This window comes from Saccharomyces paradoxus, chromosome X (assembly GCF_002079055.1).
Source record: "Saccharomyces paradoxus chromosome X, complete sequence".
Classification (NCBI taxonomy): domain Eukaryota; kingdom Fungi; phylum Ascomycota; class Saccharomycetes; order Saccharomycetales; family Saccharomycetaceae; genus Saccharomyces; species Saccharomyces paradoxus.
Window position 1 is genome coordinate 607,225 of NC_047496.1, and position 20,660 is coordinate 627,884.

The 20,660-nt window shown below is 39.9% G+C and overlaps 12 protein-coding genes and 1 non-coding gene across 13 annotated transcripts; 7 read left to right on the top strand and 6 right to left on the bottom strand.

The window, feature by feature from the left end:
- Positions 1-146: 146 nt before the first annotated feature.
- Positions 147-2,102, bottom strand: SPAR_J02770 (uncharacterized protein; the record flags this gene model as incomplete). The annotated part of the gene is made up of 1 exon (XM_033911466.1): positions 147-2,102. One exon carries the CDS (start codon positions 2,100-2,102, stop codon positions 147-149), a length of 1,956 nt encoding a protein of 651 aa, XP_033767357.1.
- Positions 2,103-2,519: 417 nt separating this feature from the next.
- On the top strand, positions 2,520-3,230 carry YUH1 (ubiquitin-specific protease YUH1; the record flags this gene model as incomplete). The annotated part of the gene is made up of 1 exon (XM_033911467.1): positions 2,520-3,230. One exon carries the CDS (start codon positions 2,520-2,522, stop codon positions 3,228-3,230), a length of 711 nt encoding a protein of 236 aa, XP_033767358.1.
- Positions 3,231-3,296: 66 nt separating this feature from the next.
- On the bottom strand, positions 3,297-4,280 carry AIM25 (Aim25p; the record flags this gene model as incomplete). Its single annotated transcript, XM_033911468.1, has 1 exon — positions 3,297-4,280. The coding sequence occupies one exon, from the start codon at positions 4,278-4,280 to the stop codon at positions 3,297-3,299; it is 984 nt and encodes a 327-aa protein (XP_033767359.1).
- An 898-nt stretch (positions 4,281-5,178) lies between these two features.
- SPAR_Jtrna24L lies at positions 5,179-5,279 on the top strand. Its single transcript has one exon. It is a non-coding gene; the product is annotated as a tRNA-Leu (tRNA).
- Positions 5,280-5,491: 212 nt separating this feature from the next.
- RSM26 (mitochondrial 37S ribosomal protein mS42) lies at positions 5,492-6,295 on the top strand (the record flags this gene model as incomplete). Its single annotated transcript, XM_033911469.1, has 1 exon — positions 5,492-6,295. One exon carries the CDS (start codon positions 5,492-5,494, stop codon positions 6,293-6,295), a length of 804 nt encoding a protein of 267 aa, XP_033767360.1.
- Positions 6,296-6,410: 115 nt separating this feature from the next.
- On the bottom strand, positions 6,411-7,019 carry VPS25 (ESCRT-II subunit protein VPS25; the record flags this gene model as incomplete). Its single annotated transcript, XM_033911470.1, has 1 exon — positions 6,411-7,019. One exon carries the CDS (start codon positions 7,017-7,019, stop codon positions 6,411-6,413), a length of 609 nt encoding a protein of 202 aa, XP_033767361.1.
- Positions 7,020-8,032: 1,013 nt separating this feature from the next.
- URA8 (CTP synthase URA8) lies at positions 8,033-9,769 on the top strand (the record flags this gene model as incomplete). The annotated part of the gene is made up of 1 exon (XM_033911471.1): positions 8,033-9,769. One exon carries the CDS (start codon positions 8,033-8,035, stop codon positions 9,767-9,769), a length of 1,737 nt encoding a protein of 578 aa, XP_033767362.1.
- Positions 9,770-9,856: 87 nt separating this feature from the next.
- Positions 9,857-10,321, bottom strand: SOD1 (superoxide dismutase SOD1; the record flags this gene model as incomplete). Its single annotated transcript, XM_033911472.1, has 1 exon — positions 9,857-10,321. The coding sequence occupies one exon, from the start codon at positions 10,319-10,321 to the stop codon at positions 9,857-9,859; it is 465 nt and encodes a 154-aa protein (XP_033767363.1).
- Positions 10,322-10,897: 576 nt separating this feature from the next.
- On the top strand, positions 10,898-11,920 carry ADO1 (adenosine kinase; the record flags this gene model as incomplete). The annotated part of the gene is made up of 1 exon (XM_033911473.1): positions 10,898-11,920. The coding sequence occupies one exon, from the start codon at positions 10,898-10,900 to the stop codon at positions 11,918-11,920; it is 1,023 nt and encodes a 340-aa protein (XP_033767364.1).
- A 283-nt stretch (positions 11,921-12,203) lies between these two features.
- ECM27 (Ecm27p) lies at positions 12,204-14,384 on the top strand (the record flags this gene model as incomplete). The annotated part of the gene is made up of 1 exon (XM_033911474.1): positions 12,204-14,384. The coding sequence occupies one exon, from the start codon at positions 12,204-12,206 to the stop codon at positions 14,382-14,384; it is 2,181 nt and encodes a 726-aa protein (XP_033767365.1).
- Positions 14,385-14,671: 287 nt separating this feature from the next.
- LIH1 (putative lipase) lies at positions 14,672-15,703 on the top strand (the record flags this gene model as incomplete). The annotated part of the gene is made up of 1 exon (XM_033911475.1): positions 14,672-15,703. One exon carries the CDS (start codon positions 14,672-14,674, stop codon positions 15,701-15,703), a length of 1,032 nt encoding a protein of 343 aa, XP_033767366.1.
- A 129-nt stretch (positions 15,704-15,832) lies between these two features.
- SPAR_J02870 (uncharacterized protein) lies at positions 15,833-16,069 on the bottom strand (the record flags this gene model as incomplete). Its single annotated transcript, XM_033911476.1, has 1 exon — positions 15,833-16,069. One exon carries the CDS (start codon positions 16,067-16,069, stop codon positions 15,833-15,835), a length of 237 nt encoding a protein of 78 aa, XP_033767367.1.
- Positions 16,070-17,241: 1,172 nt separating this feature from the next.
- CPA2 (carbamoyl-phosphate synthase (glutamine-hydrolyzing) CPA2) lies at positions 17,242-20,598 on the bottom strand (the record flags this gene model as incomplete). The annotated part of the gene is made up of 1 exon (XM_033911477.1): positions 17,242-20,598. The coding sequence occupies one exon, from the start codon at positions 20,596-20,598 to the stop codon at positions 17,242-17,244; it is 3,357 nt and encodes a 1,118-aa protein (XP_033767368.1).
- Positions 20,599-20,660: the final 62 nt, after the last annotated feature.

Below are 20,660 nucleotides of genomic sequence, written 5' to 3' on the forward strand. Positions count from 1 at the left end.
CAAAGAAAGTAATGTTTGGCAACTTAAGATAAAAAATTTTATGTTTATTCGCGGTGCGTTGCCAGATGTCATAACATGCGAAATTCATTATGAGAAAAAATGCAGATATGTATAATAAACAAATAATAAAACGTTTTATGAAGTGTTCATATATGAGTTACTTTTCTTTGTTTTTCAGTGTCAATGATAGATATGAACGCTTTCGCCATTGATTTCAAATCCGTCATCAAGCTGACATGACCTGAGGAACTAGCGATTTTACAAACAACTGGAAAGCCTCTTTGTTCAGGCAATAACCATTTATGATGCACAACACCATCGCCCGGACCATAGTAAAAATCTTCATAATTCCCATCTTTTATATCTTGTATACCATTTACTTTAGCGCCTCTAACAGTGGGAACCTTGTTACCATAAACCACGGCCAATGGAGGATATTCTTTGTTCGGGTCGTAATCCAAGCTATCCAAATAATTTTTTGTACGCTTCAAAGTTCTCGTCAAATATTCGCAGCTGTCTTTGTAGGAGGTATGGAATACTTCTTCGAAAGGCATATCCCTTGGTGATTGTTTGTTATTGCCGGCCACACTTCTAACAACAGGTGCATTTAGGACAAACTTGGTAGTCGCGTTTAGAGTAGCTTTAAGTGAAAGCGATGATTTGGTTTTTTTCGGTAATAGTTTTGATTTTTCCTGAGCTGATTCCTCTCTCTTTTCATTGACGAGAGGTGACAAGCCAAGGTTTTTCCAAACCTCTGTATCAAAAAAATCGAAATCATATCTCTCTAAGGTAGTTTTGTCAACAAAACATCTACCATCTAGCGGTAGAAAATAGAAGCTGCTCCTCATAAAAAAATTCGTTTCTTTACTGAATATAGTTTTATTCCACATCACATCATCTCCAAACCTAACAGGACCCAAAATATTGGGACATTGACTTGGGGAACCCACGTAGATAATGCCTCTTATCAAATGAGTATAATCTTGCAAAACTTTATGCGCCACTAATCCGCCCATTGAATGGGCAATAATATACACTCCCTTTTTGTTTTTTTGCTTATTATAAATCTCCTCTAATTTAGTTCTTAAATGTCTAGCAGGTATATCCAACGATAGTCTCCAATCATAGCCGAATTGCTGGACGTTTAAATTAGGATTTGCCTCTAGTTTCTTTATCAATCTTTTAGAGATGTCAAGAGGGCCTATATGTGTTAACATTCCATCAGGAACAATTTCCTTCTGAGTTTTCAGTTCATCTTCATCATCGGGCCCGATCAATAAGTCTACTTTTGTCATATTCAAACCTGCCCTTAACGGGATCCAAATTCGCTTATGAGTAGTAGCATCTCTTAATACACTACCTCGGTAACCACCCATAATAACGATATCTCCTTCCAACTCATGCCATATAGATTCTAAGCGTGAACGGTAATATCCGTCATGAGTTTTGTCGAATGGGTCTGCCGTTATTTGCTTAATGGAGTTCTTCAAGGCATCCATTTCCAAAGATTCTTTAACGGCTCTTAACCTTGAATTATCAATACCCCTTTCATATTTGAATAACTCTATTTCTTCTAATGAAGAAATGGACGTTGATTTCTTCAGTTTTTGTCTGATTTCATTCTTCCTCAGGTTCTTTTTAATGAATTCATCAGGAGTCTTGGGTAGCACAGTTTTGAAAATGGCTAACGGTGAACTTGATCGGAAATTTGTGTTACCAAATGGTAACGAAAACGAGAAAGTTTTATGAGAGCTGTCATAATTTCCGTCATGCGAGTAAGAAATAATCTCATCGAGATCTTCGTCATCAGGATCGAGAGATATGGCACTCGCTTGGTCCTTTTCTAAGTTATGATAATTGTTGGGCTGATTTGCTTCTGTCTTTGTTGCGCTCTGTTCATCGTCGTTCCTTTTCACTTTATTACTTATAACTCTTGCACCTCCAATCAAAGTATCCACTTTCTCCATTGTATCCAACCCACCTTCGCTTTCGTTTACAGAAGAAAAGCTTTCATCACTTTCAATTTCCATTGAGTCAGGAGGACATAGCTTGTTATTTGTATCATCTTGGGAAATAAGATCACCGATCGGGGTTTCCATCATTCAATGCTCCTGAGTTAGCCTCTACAAGTTGATTCTTTTACGTATTACCTAAATAGGCAGGCCGCTCTTATCCAATCTTTTGTTTTATAGATGTTATAAAGTGGTACAGTTTTTAGGACTGTTGAGTGATGAGCTATAACTTCCCAAAACTTCGTGACGCTTTATTACCCGGATTTACTTCCCTTTATTCTTGCAGATGTCTGTGGCTAGCTTAAAAAGTGGAGCTAGCTATCAGTGCCCCGGAAATCAATGCAGAAGATGATCTTGAACAGTTTTCCACGTTTTGGACTTTTTTTGGTAATACTATTTGCATTTAAACCAATTTAAACTAAGGTGGTGGGCCATTATTTAAAAGGTATTAAAGGTCCTTTGATAAACAAGTAGAAGTGCCCATTATAAAAATACCGTAACGAAAGCATGAGCAGAGGCGACCGTGCCGTGGTACCAATCGAATCGAATCCTGAAGTTTTTACGGAATTCGCACACAATTTAGGCTTAAAAAAGGAATGGGCATATTTCGATATCTATAGCTTGACAGAGCCAGAATTATTGGCATTCTTACCAAGGCCAGTTAAGGCCATCGTACTTCTATTTCCAATAAACGAAAATGCAAAAACGAGTGCCAATCAACAACTTTCAAATTCTTTTGACGTTATATGGTTTAAGCAATCAGTTAAAAACGCATGCGGTTTGTATGCAATTCTTCATTCTTTGAGCAACAACCAGTCACTTTTGGAGCCCGGCTCCGACTTGGCTAACTTTTTAAAGTCTCAAAATGATACTACCGGGTCAAAGAACAAGTTTGATGATGACACCGCAGACCAATTCGTCTTGAATGTAATAAACGAGAATACACAAACATTTTCTACCGGCCAATCAGAAGCACCAGAAGCTACCGCAGATATCAATCTACACTATATCACATACGTGGAAGAGAACGGTGAGATATTTGAATTAGATGGGAGGAATTTGGGAGGGCCCCTCTATTTGGGAAAGAGCGACCCAACTGCCACTGATTTGATTGAGCAAAATTTAGTTAGACTGAGAATCGCCTCATATATGGAAAACGCCAATGAAGAGGATGTATTAAATTTTGCTATGTTAGGATTAGGTCCCACCTGGGAATGATAATCGCTTTTATTATTGAGCATTCAAATATATACTTACACAATTCTTTTTAATTACATAGTCCACCTACTCATCATAACCGCCACCAAAAGAAAGGAAACCGCCAGTTTGCCTCGAATGTCTCGAAAAATAGTCAAAATCAATGGAGACAGCGTTTGCTAATAATACAGCCCTTTGATCCAAAGTTAATACTTGAGAACTCAGTAATTCAGTGGGATAAATATCATTAAAGCATCTCTGTGAGTCAAATCTAACAACGTAAACACCAGTATCGGTAAACATTTCCCTTCCTAATCCAACCCAGTTTCTATCCACACTAGCCATTATCTTACCATCAGCATCTGTTACGGGGAAATCAAATGATAAAAACGGTGCATCTATTTTACCAAATTGGTCAAACGTAGATCCTTCTGTTCCATTTTTCTGGAATAATTCGTAACGGCGCCTCCAGAGATGCCAGTTTTGAATGGTCTCTCCCACTATCGTTCCTTCTTTACCGTCATGATAATGAGAGGACCCACTGCCATTGTCAACATACGCAGAAGGAGGTACGATAGTCTTGATGTGAGAATTTATGAACGAAAAGGGCCTTTTGATCGTCATTATTACATTTCCCCAATTATCAAAGACATCTACTAAAAAAGGTCGATGCAGACGATAAAACTGCCGCATTATGGCCTTTGTTATAGAGAAATCTCTTTCCATCATTGATGCTATTTTGTTTCCGTTCACGTCCATTATGGCATACCTATTGGCCTGCTCGAAACCTAGGAAGACGTTCATGAATTCTATCTGTCTTTCGATAATGATTGTCGGCTCATTAAGGATTGTAGTAGCTACAGGGTCATGCACTTTTATTATACTGCTATTATTATTTTCTTTATATGAATATACCGGAGGCGTATTCGTTATTTGATTGTTTTCACGAATTACTCTTCTAAAGGAACCATTTCTGATTATTCTGCTGGGGGAATTCGTTAACGTTTTGCTCAGCGTGGCGAAATTTCTCATACATGATCGGTTAATAAAAAACATGATTGTTTTGTTCATGAAAGCGCTGTAGTTTACGCTTGATCTTTATTTTTTTTTCGTTTTGCCTTCTTTTCGATTCACAATTTCTAATCCTTACTCTCCGTAAGTTTACAAACTTGGATTAATTATGACAAAGTGAATGAAAGTTCTCACCACGTTATGCTCGGAACCTATTAAGGGAAGCAAGACCGCGCACTAGTTGTGAAAATGCTTCCGAATAACTGTCTTGAGAGCTATGACCACACTGGCAAGAAAAGTTACTGACCAGCTTTGATGAAGCTCTTAGCCGGTTTCTTAAAAACCACCTAATCTCCACTATTCTAAGATATTATACAAACGTTTGACAAGGTAATCAATCACCCCCCGAATCTTTCATATAGAATTCTATATATCCTATTGATCGAATAACAAATGCCGTTTATCTCATATTGAGAATTGGGTGAATAATTAGATAATTTTTGAAACTCCATTGTTACTAAAGGCTATAATATTAGGTACACAGAATATACTAGAAGTTCTCCTCGAGGATATAGGAATCCACAAAAGGGAATCGATAGTTTTATATAGTGTTATTACCTTATCTTCTTTCCTTTTATATGTTGTCATTCATTATCCTATTACATTATCAATCCTTGCATTTCAGCTTCCATTAGATTGGATGACTGTTTCTCAATCTTTATGCCAACCTCTTGCACCGCATGTTATAATATAATACTAAATAGATGATATTAGAATTTCATTCCAACACATATCTTATACCTACAGTAATCATCGGTGGAATCTCGCTACAATGATGAATAACTGTCTCACCTAAAAGTGTCTAGCACTTGTTCTGATTTTGACATTAATACTCCTAGGAAGGCATTTATCCCATAAACAACATTTGTTTGTTTACTTGTCTCTTTCAACAAACAATGGGAGTTTGGCCGAGTGGTTTAAGGCGTCAGATTTAGGTGGATTTAACCTCTAAAATCTCTGATATCTTCGGATGCAAGGGTTCGAATCCCTTAGCTCTCATTATTTTTTATTTTTTATTTTGGTTCCCATTATTCCAAGAATCTTAGAAGTGCGCGCGAGACAACTTTGGATTGAGTATGAAATACCACCGAGCAAGAGAGAGTAAGAAGAAGCACAAAGTAATACGGCTTTTAACACTTATAGGCTATTTTGCAGACAATTTTTGGAGACTAAACTATAAAGTTTTCTTGACGAAACCGACACGCAAAGATATGCTTGTTTTCAAAAGGGGTATTCACGTGGTACCTAAGCTACCAAATTCCATGGCACTACTACAAAATGGGGTTCCCAAAATACTCAGTTCTTCGGGATTCAAGACGGTATGGTTCGACTACCAGCGGTATTTGTGTGATAAACTGACGCTGGCGACAGCAGGGCAGTCTCTCGAATCATATTATCCATTCCACATATTACTAAAAACTGCAGGGAATCCATTACAGTCTAATATCTTCAATTTAGCTTCGTCAATACACAATAACCATTTATTCGTGGAGAACATTTTACCTTCTGCCATTGAATCTGGCACCACTGATTCGAACGCTGTGGTGAAGACAGAGCCATCCAGGCTTTTTTTGTCTAGAATCCAAGATTCATTTAATGGCAGCGATTGGCAGGTAGTGAAAGAGGAAATGATTTACCGTGCTGAGAATGAAGTCTTAGGGCAAGGCTGGTTATTTTTAGTTGAAAACAGTGAGAAAAAACTCTTCATATTAACCAGCAATAATAATGGTACACCGTATTATTTTCCCAGGAACCAGTCGTTTGATTTAAACAGTGCAATTTCCATCGATGAATTTTCTACCCTGAAGCAAATGAAAGAACTGATAGGAAGCTCTACTAAATCACATGGTAAGGTTCAGGACTGGACCATGCCTGTAATTTGCGTCAATTTGTGGGACCATGCTTATTTACATGATTATGGCGTTGGAAACCGATCCAAATACGTGAAGAATGTTCTTGATAACTTGAATTGGTCAGTGGTAAATAATAGGATATTCTCTGGCGTATCGAAGTAATGAAGGAAAGAAAGCGATAGCCTCTTACCCTCATATGTAATTATAGAGGTATAAGTGGAAGGCAGTCTACCAAAATCTTATATACTGTAAATAGTTTTATCTTCTCGCTCTTGTTTTAAACAACCTTAATGGCAATCACTTTATCATTCTCATCTTTCAGCATTGAAGCCCTATTTCTATCGCAGAGAGGCTTCAAACAGTAATATAGCAAGTTTTCGGGCATTCCGTGGAACTCCCAACTGAATGTTTCATCACCTTCGCTTAATTCATATAACGTAATGACTTGGTTCAGTTTCCCAGAGTCTTCGAACCACTGCAATATCAAAGAAGCCCAGTTATCTAAGCTCTTCCAGAGTATAAAATATCTCGTAGTGGTGGTATTGTTACTTTTCCTACCGCTTTGATCAATAGGTAAACACTTACCTTCTTTGGCCATTTGCGACCAAATTTCGTCGATGAATACCTGTGAAACAGACCTTTGGATGTCTTCATTATTAAAAAGATTTTTTGATACTTTTTTTGAATCGTCATTATCTGTGTTTCCACTATCTAATGAATTGTCATTGACTACAGCCCCGTCGGCAGACATGTACCAAATTTTTTTGCACTTGCAATATTGTGATATGATGTCTATCCACGTACTTATTTGTTGCCTCCTGGTCAAAGAATTGGGTTGACGTGTATATAGTGGCGGAAATGAGTATACTGGAGGTAATGCAGTCATAATATGCTTGCTATATTAACGCAATAGGGATGGTTCTGAACAATGCTTTGAATTCACAGACGGTTTAGTTGAGAAAATGTTGAAAAAATTACTGGACAAGCGAACTACTTGCAAAATTTTTCGACGACCTTTCTTGATATGCTACGATTCATGAAGCAGGTATTTTTTCTTAAGGGACAACAAATCCAGAAGAACGAAACCGTTTGAAAAGCGACCAGAGAATGTTATTTAATAAACGCTATGAATGCGAAATTATCAGACGTACATGTTGTGTACTCTAGTCATGGTGCTTAACCATCTGCAGGCATACAATACAGGGTTTTCTAGTAAAAAGGAGCAAATTCAATAAATCATTGTCAGCTAACGCACTCATATAAGAAACACATAAGACTATTTAAAGGGACATTCTCCCTGATATCGTTTACAGATGTCTTACTGTATAAAAGACCGTCTATTCACTTAACGGTATCCAACCAAGAGTAGTTCTCATAAAACGTACAGTCCTACTTCAGCCAAATTCTCCTTCGAAAGGCGTAAAATTAAAAAAAAAAGGTTACCGTATTAGCGGCACCAAGGGCTGCAGGCCAGAAGAAACACAGTATGGTATACTATACTACACAAGTAACACCATGGTTAACGCGCTGAGAGGCCAGTAATGCAGATTATTTTCCCACTTGGTTTTCACATTCAGTAAATTCTTTTTCCGTATGAGGCGCTTACCTCATCGAAAAGATGAAGGGAAAAAAAAAGTATATAAGCAGCGTGATTGTCCGATTGAATTTTTTCGTTTCTCACACCCTCTCTCTTTATCTGATCGCCCACACGCTTACTCTCTTTTTTTTTTTTGATGTTTTAGTTCACCCCCTGCCTTTTCTTCTTTATCTTGTTCTATTTAGTTTATTCTGCTTCTTTTTTCATTTTTGAGCATTTATCTTGTAGCTAACTATCTATCAGGCGAGGAATAGTCAATTTGTAGAGTTCCAAAAAAAGAAATTGAAGGCGGCTAGTTGAAAATGAAGTACGTTGTTGTTTCTGGTGGTGTTATCTCAGGTATTGGTAAGGGTGTTTTAGCGTCCTCGACGGGGATGCTATTGAAGACTCTCGGTCTGAAGGTTACTTCCATCAAGATTGACCCATATATGAATATCGATGCCGGGACAATGTCTCCCTTGGAACATGGTGAGTGTTTTGTACTTGATGATGGTGGGGAAACAGACTTGGATCTCGGTAATTACGAGCGGTACCTCGGCATTACCTTAAGCAGAGACCATAACATCACCACTGGCAAGATATACTCTCATGTAATTTCCAGAGAAAGGAGAGGTGATTATTTAGGCAAAACAGTGCAAATTGTTCCTCATTTGACCAATGCGATTCAGGATTGGATTCAACGTGTTTCAAAAATTCCAGTGGATGACACAGGATTAGAACCAGACATCTGTATCATCGAGCTAGGTGGTACGGTAGGTGATATTGAAAGCGCACCCTTTGTGGAAGCATTACGACAATTTCAGTTCGAAGTTGGAAGAGAGAATTTCGCTTTGATCCATGTTTCACTGGTGCCTGTCATTCATGGTGAACAGAAGACGAAACCCACCCAAGCAGCAATCAAAGACTTAAGGTCATTGGGGCTTATCCCCGATATGATTGCCTGCAGATGCAGTGAAGAACTTAACAAGAGTACCATTGACAAGATTGCCATGTTCTGCCATGTGGGACCGGAGCAAGTGGTCAATGTTCATGATGTTAACTCCACGTACCACGTTCCTTTATTGCTGCTAAAGCAACATATGATCGACTATCTCCATTCAAGGTTGAAATTAAGTGAAGTCCCCCTAACTTTAGAAGACAAGGAAAGAGGATCCCGATTATTGACTAATTGGGAGAACATGACTAAAAACTTGGATGATGCTGACGATGTTGTCAAGATTGCCCTTGTAGGCAAATACACTAATTTAAAGGATTCCTACCTCTCCGTGACCAAATCCTTAGAGCACGCAAGCATGAAGTGCCGTCGTCAACTGGAAATCCTTTGGGTGGAGGCAGGTAACCTAGAGCCCGAGACTCAAGAGGTGGACAAGAACAAGTTCCACGATTCGTGGAATAAACTCAGTTCCGCCGATGGGATTTTGGTGCCTGGTGGGTTTGGCACAAGGGGCATTGAGGGTATGATTCTTGCTGCCAAATGGGCCCGTGAATCCGGCGTCCCCTTTCTTGGGGTCTGTCTTGGCTTACAGGTTGCTGCTATCGAGTTCTCCCGTAATGTGATAGGCCGCCCAAACAGCAGTTCCACGGAATTCTTGGACGAGAAACTACTAGCTTCTGAAGACCAAGTAGTCATATACATGCCTGAGATCGATAAGGAACATATGGGTGGCACAATGAGATTGGGTCTGAGACCCACCATTTTCCAACCGAATTCAGAATGGAGCAACATAAGGAAGCTCTATGGCGAAGTCGATGAAGTGCACGAAAGACATCGTCATCGGTATGAGATAAATCCTAACTTAGTGGACGATATGGAGTCTCGTGGCTTTATTTTTGTTGGCAAAGATGAGACAGGCCAACGTTGCGAAATATTCGAATTGAAAGGCCATCCATACTACGTGGGCACCCAATACCATCCGGAGTATACATCGAAAGTATTGGAACCATCAAGACCGTTTTTGGGGCTTGTGGCCGCAGCTTCCGGAATACTTGGTGAGGTAATCGAGGACATAAATCTAACCGATGGAAATGAAAATAAATAAATAAACGAATGAATGAATGAATGAATAGATGTGCTTACTTACTATTTACTTACATACGGTTTTTATTCAAGTATATTATCATTAACATTAGTTGGTTAGACCGATGACACCACAGGCTGGTCTTGGACCGGCATTACCAGTCTTCAAAGACTCTTCAGTGTCACCCTTACCTAAGTCATCTTGGCCAGCGTGGATAACGACACTTCTGCCAACAACAGAGGTAGGACCGATAAGCTTGATCAAAGAATCCTTAAAGGAGCCCTTGGCCACACCATTGCCATCCGTCTTTACATTACCCATGTCACCAACATGTCTGACTTCGTCAGTTGGAGCACCATGTGTCTTCTTGAAAGGATTAAAGTGAGGACCAGCAGAGACACAACCATTAGTAGCATCTCCAAACTCGTGAATATGGAACCCACGTTGGGCGTTAGGAGCATTACCAGCGATCTCGTAAGAGACAGTGGTTGGCTCGGATTCGGAAGCTTGTTCGAACTTGACAACACCGGAGACACCGGCGTCACCCTTTAACACTGCGACTGCTTGGACCATTATAAATCGATTGTATTTTATTTGTGTGCGCGATTTCCTTTGTTTGCCTCTTCCGCAACTTACCCACAATCAAATGTTTGCTCAAATGCATCTTCTTATATACCCACCTTCGATGGCGAGCCAAGCGGGAGGGGTGACCGCTTACTAATTCCGACACACCGGTTCAACGCTCCGGGCGTGCTGGGGTGGGTGCCCCTAAGGGAGCAGATTCTGTACTTCCAGTAAGCGGCATTTGCGCTGTCACCGCCTTATCGAGCCCGCTACTGAGATCATATCCTGAATGGGCGGGTCGCACGCCCAATTGGCCGTAATTCAGAAGCTACACATACGTCCAAATTCGCATCATAATATTACCTGTGGAAGTTGAAATATTTTTTGCAGATGCCGATAATTTTCACATGGGTGACTCGCAGCGTCGTCGCCCGCGATGAGTAGCATGCCTGAAAATTATTTCTTCGAGGCTCAATTTTCTTTACTTAATAGGCGTGCTATGACATATTAGGTAGTCATCTTCAGTTTATCTTGTGGCAGACAGAACAGAAACCAAAGATAATACAAAAATAAGAACAACCGAATATGTCCGCACCATTGGTAGTATTGGGTAACCCACTTCTAGATTTCCAAGCCGACGTCACGGCTGAATACTTGGCCAAATATTCTCTAAAGGACAACGATGCAATTTTAGTCGATGCCAAATCAGGCGATGCTAAGATGGCTATTTTTGACGACCTCTTACAGATGCCAGAAACAAAGCTTGTTGCCGGTGGTGCTGCTCAAAACACCGCCAGAGGGGCTGCCTACGTTTTGGGGGTCGGTCAGGTCGTCTACTTCGGTTCCGTCGGTAAGGACAAGTTCAGCGAGAGATTGCTTAACGAAAACGAAAAAGCAGGTGTCAAGTCTATGTACCAAGTCCAAAATGACATCGGTACCGGTAAGTGTGCCGCATTGATCACCGGCCATAACCGGTCGTTGGTCACCGACTTGGGTGCTGCCAATTTTTTCACTCCAGACCACTTGGACAAGCATTGGGACTTGGTCGAAGCGGCTAAGCTGTTCTACATTGGTGGTTTCCACTTGACCGTGTCTCCAGACGCTATTGTTAAGTTGGGCCAACACGCCAAGGAAAACAACAAACCTTTCATTTTGAACTTCAGTGCTCCTTTCATTCCTCATGTTTTCAAAGACGCATTGGCCAAAGTTTTGCCTTACGCTACCGTCATCATCGCTAACGAATCCGAAGCCGAAGCCTTCTGCGATGCCTTCCAATTGGACTGTGCCAACACTGATTTGGAAGGTATTGCTCAAAGAATCGTCAAGGACTCTCCAGTTGAAAAGACTGTCATCTTCACCCACGGTGTCGAACCAACAGTCGTCGTGTCGTCCAAGGGAACCAGCACGTACCCCGTCAAACCATTGGACTCCTCTAAGATTGTCGACACCAACGGTGCTGGTGACGCCTTCGCTGGTGGTTTCGTGGCTGGGTTGACTAAAGGTAAGGATTTGGAGACCTCTATCGACATGGGTCAATGGCTAGCTGCTTTGTCTATTCAAGAAGTTGGCCCCTCTTACCCTTCTAAAAAAATATCTTACTCCAAATAGATTCTTCAAACAATATAATAGAAATAAAATATACACACACACTCACACACACGCACACACATATATATATATTTACCGCTACGTGTTATCTCCTTGCTTTTTACCACGTAGACCTGTTTTACCGCTTGTTCTTAAACCAAATAAGCCACCAATACCACAATAAAGAAAAGAGGCGCTATAAAGTATACCTTCAAGAAAAAGGACAAAGCAGCGCTAAAGACAAAAATACTCGTTTTCCATTCTCCGCATACGGCAGTACGCAAACAAATACTAACTCAATAATATGGACTGGGCAATCAATGTGGCCCATCCACGATTACTTTACAAGGACCCAAAATTATCAGTAACGTTTATTGTGCCAAGCTTATTCCATATCATTATAGCTTTCGTACTATTAGGAATATGTGCGTCCGATTTTCTTTGCCCCAACGTGGCTCATATATCAGATCCTAACAGCCTTCGGTCAAATGGTTCTTTGGTTTCGAAAACAGCATCTCATGCATCTCATACTGGGGCCTTAATGGCAGTTCTACTATCTTGGTGTAACTCTTCGCCCGACTTATTTTCAAACTTAATGAGCTGGGCAACGTCTACGAGAGAAACAAGATCAACCTCGGTATCACTATCCATTGGCGAAGTGCTGGGTGCCTGCGGCATAATCCTATGCATTGTGGAAGGCTCCATTTTTATCATTATGTCAAGAACCCATATTGAAATTTCGCAGATACAAAAGCTATCCATAATGAGAGACTTGTTATTTTCCCTAGTCGCCATGTTTGTAATGAGTTACGTTTCCTTTATGAACCAGGTCACCGTGCTGAATTGCCTTTTGATGGCATTCATTTATGCATTTTATTTAGTCGTTAAATTAACTTTCAAGATTAATCATTTTCCAGAAACCTCCGCTGAGACTGCTGCCGATACGAGCCTCAGAGATAACTCCGTTTCTCCATTTTTAGATGACTCTCTGATGGCCTCTGGTTTACTACCACCAATACAACCTGGCTTTGACGTATCCAATTCTATAACACACGGAATTAAGCCAAGTTTGCTATCTGCTATGGATTTCAATAGTTTTCTATCAATGTTAGAAAATTCATCCCTGGAGGAGGATGACCCAAGGAATGAAATGGCAGAATTAAACACTCTGCGTAGCATGACTCCAGCACAACATTGGTCCGCCTCTGCAACAATTGCTGCTGGAGCGACCACAAGCGCTGAAAGACCTTTTAGTGAGCCAACAAATGCGTTTACAGAATATACAGATTCCGAAAGGGCAATAAATAGTTCCCCAGCGATGTTCGCCGCCTATCATGACAACCCTCACGATGAAGAGTCTCAAGAGCAAGTATTATTGGAGACACCAGCGCAGGGTCAATTTGGTGCACAAGTAATGCGAAAGTTTTCCAAAAGGTCTCTAGGTTGGATCATAAGAATTTTCGTACCGCATCTCTCAAATTTCTCCCAAAAATCTATCTCAGATTCAATCTTTTCCGTAATCACCGTTCCATTTTTCATTATATTTAAACTATCATGTCCACAACCGCCTTCTGATATACTGAGTTACGATCCCACTCTGAATAAATACTCTTTAACAACTTTACCCATAGTTTTATTATTTATCCAATCAGTTACTGCACCCTTCCTCCTTTGCAGCATACTTTCTGTACTTTTGGCTTCTCATCTAGGTTTTCTCGTTTATCTTTTCCCCCTTACGTTATCCATGGGTTTGATTTTACTATTGACGGCTTTCATTACAAAGGTAAATCTGCATAACAAGTTCACTCTCTCATTAGACAGCTCTAATATTTTACAGGAAAAACTACAAAAGAGAAAACTCCTTGAGAGACTCAACACCAGTATCCAAGTAATTTTTTTGGCTATCGGCATAATAAATATCATTATTTGGATATCACTTTTAGCCAATTCTCTTATTGAGATGATGGAAATTTACCAAAGAATACTAGGATTATCGAAGGCTATTTTGGGCCTTACCATTTTCGCATGGGGAAATTCCATAGGGGACTTGATCTCCAACATATCTATGTGTAGGCTCTACAAGACCCAAACTCATTATCAAGACAGAGTTCATTTAGCCACAAAATTTTTCATGATATCATGCGCATCTTGTTTGGGAGGTGTAATGTTAAATTCCATGGGAGGTATAGGCTTTAGCGGGTTAGTCTCAATGCTTTTCATGGGCGCTTTTAATGATAACGAATGGTGGTTTCTAAGAAAAGTTAAATTACAAGAATCGAGTCAATTGGATGATAGACTAAATTACAAATTCATAGTTTCTTGCGTCTTCATTATCCTACAGATTATTCTCTTGCTGCTATTCTTCGGCGGGCCTAAGAATATTAAACGACGCCTCACAAATGAGATGAAATTAGTCGGAGTCTGTATGTGCGGATTATGGGCACTGGCCACTTTGATTAATGTATTTCTAGAACTCTTTAGCTAAAGTTTGCCCCAAGAGTCGTTTTCAAAAAAATCTGTTTTTGTGACATTGACCTGGCGCCGTAACAGATCCGCGCAGCACACAGAACACCAAAGAATAGAATAAGCATTTAATTTCAAGATTATTCAGAGCCGATTGCTCAAGTCGCTCTTTTATTCAAACAAAGATGGGTAATATATTCTTTCTGTTCCAAACTTCCATTTCCTTGGATGAATTATTTTGATTGAGCCCTAAAAAAATACTACTAGCGCCCAGGAACTATCCATACTTCAATTAAAAAACCCATAACAATGATGTCTGCCAGACTTTTCATACTATATCTTTTTGTAGCATTCACGCCTGTTGTTCGTTGTTCGTCCAACCTGCCCATTACTCCCTATATATATGAGCGTCTGGTATATTTCATTAAGGCAAGCTCAATATCAAGCTGCATATCTGACAACTTACTTCTTGTTAATAAAACCTTCAACGACGGAGGTTGTCCACCACATATAAACTTCTGCAACGATGAGATAATCAATCCAACAGCGGGTCAAACAGTGGTTGAATTAGTTCTCAGTGCAAAAAAAGGTGAGCTAGGCTCGGGTTATCTGGCTGTTGACCACGGAAAAAAGGTTGTTATTTTAGCGTTTAGAGGATCCACAACAAGACAAGATTGGTTTAGTGATTTTGAAATATATCCTGTTGAATATTCCCCACTTTGCGTTAAGGAATATCGTAAGCTTATAGAAGAGGGAAAAATTAGAGAATGCGAAGGTTGTAAAATGCATAGAGGGTTTCTCAGGTTCACAGAAACTCTCGGGATGGACGTCTTTAAAAAAATGGAGTCGATTTTGGAAAGCTATCCGGATTATCGGATTGTTGTCACTGGGCACTCCCTGGGGGCAGCGTTAGCAAGTTTGGCTGGGATTGAGTTAAAGATAAGAGGGTTTGATCCATTAGTATTGACATTCGCAACACCAAAGATATTTAATAGTGAAATGAAACAATGGGTAGACGAGTTATTTGAAACAGATGCTATAGAAAAGGAGTCGATTCTCAAAAATGAAATTCAATTCCGTAAGGGCTATTTTAGGGTTGTGCATACGGGTGATTATATTCCTATGGTCCCACCATTCTATCATCCGGCTGGTTTAGAGATGTTCATTAATAAAGTCGGTCTACCCCAGAATGCTGAAGATATTGAATACCGTGGTAAAAACAATAGGTTAACTTTAAAGGACGGATTTCGAGAGGGTATGAGCGGTTTGGTTGAAGACTGGTTACATGTTTATGAACATCGAGCCTACTTCATTGACGTAGTGGGATGTTCTGGACTTTAGCATTCATCCCACTTTATCTTTTGTCTATAATTACTTCTTGCATATATAAATACCGCTCTAGAATTACTCTAAACTAAATGCAATCTTAACTAATAATTGATCCTTCATGAAATATCTCTTTCCAAAATTCTAATCTCTTCTCTTACGTTTTCCATTTATCTGTTCTCCTTCTGAGATTCTTTTTTCTGAATTGGTCCTCTCTTTATTACAAGAAAGAGGCTTTAAGGTTGGTAATATTTCTGGTTGTAAACTTCTTGAATACACTTGGGTTGCTAACTGCTTATTCCAGTTCTCCTGGCCACCAGTCCCGGCTACGCTTTTGTTGAAATAGTATTCTTCTACAGCATCATTGCTACCATCACACATTTCTTCTAGTTTCCACATATGTCTTGAAGGTACTCTATCCCGACCGTAAATGGAAGCTTTAAAATTTTTATCCCTTAGGAAATATTCCTCACGTGGAATTTTTTGAGCGCTGCATGGCAGTATTCCTGAATTGGATGAAAGTAACGATCATGTATGCCAATACAGGTCTATGTCGAATATTACCTTTACTTTTGTTGAGTTATGTATGAATGTCTCCAAAATTCGAGACATTTGATATATAAACATCATGTCAGGTATCAATGCCAACATTTCTTCAAATGCATAATAGTGTTCCGCTGTCCTGCATACAATAAAACTGACGAAGAAAAAAAATATGAGCTGTTCTCTAGGTGTTTCTACAATTCTTTCACCCGCTGATGCATCGATGGTAGCAGCATGGCTAAATTCTACGGAATTCAACACGTATATCCATTACTCAACATGCTTGGGGCACAAGTGACTATAGACTTAATATCTCTGTTATAGATGCTACTACCGAGAAGTTGGTTGACACTAAATTACTAACAACACTCGAGAATGCAACTGCTTGGATTAATTCAAACTCTATTGGTGAGGACGAAGAAGATATGCCTCACGTTACTGACCTTTATCAGATCGACTCGATGGATTGTAGCTTAGCGAACGCACAATTGCCAGCTCACCTTGCAGGTTCAAATGCGGATCCTCTGGACAGTTCAGGCGTGTTCCATACCTCGACTAGGCATGCTATTCTGCCTACCACAATGATTCCCACAGAGAGAGATCCAAGCGATGGTCAACGACCAGAAGAACAGCCCTATATGAAGCTTTCTCTCGCCTACTATATAACCGTTACGCCTAAGCTTGATCAGTAAAAGACGGTATACTCTATACTATTCACATTGTTGTGCATCGTAATTAGCCGACGCGCCATTATGCAGAGGATATAAAACCGTGACGCATATCCTGACTTCAGCTGTTGACTGTTGATTTTTTCTTACGGCATGCCTTACTCATCTCGTAAAGACATTTAACTTCTGTGACAATTGGGATATACCTTTGTTTAAGATAAAAATGTTGGGGATATAAAGTAATAATAGAAATTCTTCTTGAAGATTTAGAAATTTCTCGAAAGGAGATCCATTATGTAATATACATTAATACAGTTAAATGCGAGGTTTCCTGTTGCGCAATCAATATGCTTTGAAACCAACAAATTCATCCCAAGAACGGACTTCCGGTGGGACTGTAACGTCATGAGATTCCAAAATTCTGATCTTTTCTGCAATTTTTGCTTTCAAGCATTTCGCAAACAATAAAGCCGTTTGGGGTTCATTGAACAATGGGATAGCAAAATCAATAGCATTCCTTCTCATAATATAATCAACATCATCAGTGCTTTCAGCTCTCTTGGAAGCTAGGTTGAAAACAGCTTTGATGTCGTATTCTTGAAATAGTTCACGTAATTTTCTCTTATCATTCTTTGGAAATTTAATCAAAGATACCTGCGAGTTTGTTTCCTTGATGTGCTTTTCTAGATATGTTTTAGTCGGCTCATTGGTAGTATATATTCTGTAACCAATAGCGGCCACTATGGAAGCCACCTGGCCCAAATATTCTCGAGATATATCGCCACCAAATAATATACCACTTGGAGGTAATGGTACATGGAAGTTCATAGTACTTTGGATAGCAGTCCAGTAGCTTTCAATTAAATCCTTACCAAAAGAAGCAACTTCACCAGTTGATGCCATCTCGACCCCTAAGAAAGGATCAGCACCAGCTAATCTCGTAAAGGAAAATTGAGGGACTTTAGTAGCGACATAGTCGTACTTTTTGTTGAGCATCAAATCAATCGGTTTTGGCACAATGTCACCGCCCAAAAATGCCTTTACAGCGATTTCAATAAAATTAACGCCTAAAACTTTCGAAACGAATGGGAATGATCTAGAAGCTCTAATGTTACATTCAATGACTTTCAATGTATGCTCCCCATCTTTGATGATTTGCATATTGAAGGGACCAGTGATTTTCCAAGCTTTCGCAACTTTATCAGCAATGTCTTTTAGAGCAATCTTCACGTCATCAGAAAGATGTTGAGGCGGTAAGACCAAAGAAGCATCACCAGAATGCACACCTGCATTTTCAACATGCTCAGAAATTGCGTGTACCAAGACAGTACCATCATAAGCAACGGCGTCAACGTCAATTTCTTGGGCACCTTCAATAAATTTAGACATGACGACTGGGTGGTCAGGAGAAACATCAGATGCCAGGGTTAATTTGGCCTTCAGTTCCTCCTCATTATTGACAACACTCATTGCTGCACCGGAAAGCACATAAGATGGACGAATTAACACAGGGTAGTTAACTTTAGAAGCGAATAATTTTGCTTCTTCTACTGATGTTAGCTCACTCCACTCAGGTTGGTCGACATTAATAGAATCCAAAATAGAAGAGAATTTGTGTCTGTTCTCAGCTCTATCAATATCATTTGGATTAGTACCCATTATATTACAGCCGTTATCGTAAAGTTTCAGGGCAATGTTTTGAGGTAATTGACCACCGACGGAAATAATGCAACCCTCGGATTGCTCCAACTCATAAATGTCCATCACTCTTTCATACGATAATTCTTCAAAGTATAATCTATCAACCTCGTCGAAATCTGTGGAAACTGTTTCTGGGTTATAGTTTATCATGATAGTTTTCTTACCCTGAGCTCTTAAAGTCTTAGCAGTGTTCACGGCACACCAATCAAATTCCACAGATGAACCAATACGATAGACACCTGAGCCTAGTACAAGCATACCGTTTTCGTCGAACTCTACATCGTTTTTTGTAGCGTTGTAAGTGGTATACAAATAATTAGTTTGTGCTGGGAATTCTGCGGCTAAAGTATCGATTCTCTTGACAAAGGGGATGATACCTAACGTTTTTCTTAAACTTCTGATTTCCAGTTCGTTAATGTCTGTGGAGGCGTGTTTATTTATAGTAACCGCAATCTGCTTATCCGAAAACCCTAATTTCTTGGCTCTCTGCAAGAGATCTTTACTCAAGTCACTTAAAGATTTAACTGACTCAAGTTCTTTATAGATATTGACAATGTTCATGCACTTGTAAAGAAACCATTTGTCAATTTTACTCAGTTCATTAACTCTCTCAACTGTATAGTTTTCATGGATTAAGGCTTGACCAATGGCAAGAACTCTTCTGTCCGTTGGAGTTCTCAAGGCTTCATCAAGTTGATCGCCGAATTCAGCAGAGCCTTGGAATCCCAACAGTGATGGGTCCACCTGTCTTAATGCCTTTTGAAAAGCTTCTTCATAGTTTCTACCGATAGCCATAACTTCTCCAACTGATTTCATTGATGAACCGATGGATCTGTCCACATACTGAAACTTTGAAAGATCCCACTTAGGTATTTTCGCCACAATATAATCTAAAGATGGCTCAAAGTTAGCTACTGTGGTTTTTGTGATTGGGTTAGGCAATTCTGGCAAGGTATAACCAAGTCCAATCTTAGCGGCAGTGTACGCTAAGGGGTAACCAGTAGCCTTGGATGCCAATGCAGAGGAACGAGATAGACGTGCATTCACTTCAATAACTCTGTAGTCTAGCCCATCAGGTTGTAAAGCGTATTGGACGTTACATTCGCCAATAACACCAAGGTGTCTAATGATTTTAATTGCTGCTGATCTCAACATATGAAACTCTTCATCCGATAGGGTCTGCGAAGGAGCAAAAACCATGGAATCACCGGTATGAACACCAAGTGGGTCGAAATTTTCCATATTACATACTGTGATACAATTACCAACTCTATCTCTGACCACTTCATATTCAACTTCTTTCCAACCTTTCAAGGATTTTTCAACAAGAATTTGTGGGGCCAACGACAAGGATTGCGCAGCAAGTTCCTTCATTTCACCTGCATTGTTAGCGAAACCTGAACCTAACCCACCCAATGCGTATGCAGATCTGACAATAACTGGGTATTTGACCCTTTCAGCTGCCTCCAAAGCTTCGTCCACAGTTTCACAGGCAAATGATTCCGCAATCGGGATGTTAATATCTTTCAAAGCAGATGCGAAGAGGTCTCTATCTTCAGAAGTGATCAAAGTCTTGATGGGAGTACCTAGAACTTTAACGTTGTATTTGGCCAAAACACCAGATTCATCCAGAGCCACACCACAATTTAGACCCGTTTGACCACCGAAGGTCAAAAGTATGGCATCCGGCCTTTCAAGTTCAATGATGTATGTGATGTATTCTGGTGTAACGGGCAAGTAATAAATCTTATCCGCCAGGGAATGAGAAGTTTGGTTAGTAGCGATATTTGGGTTAACCAATATAGTAAATTTGTTATCTTCCTTCAAAGCTTTGATAGCTTGAGAACCACTGTAATCGAATTCACCAGCTTGACCAATAGAGAGCCCGCCTGACCCAATGACAAGCACCGAATTTACGCCTTCAACTAACTGAGGTTTGTAGTGCTCAGTGGTAAAAGCAGAATTCGTAGGTTCTGTAGATGTATAAATCGAAGTCATTCTTTTCTTCCTGTCTATGTACTGTACCGCTATTCCGCTACAGAAGTAGTTTTAACTATAGG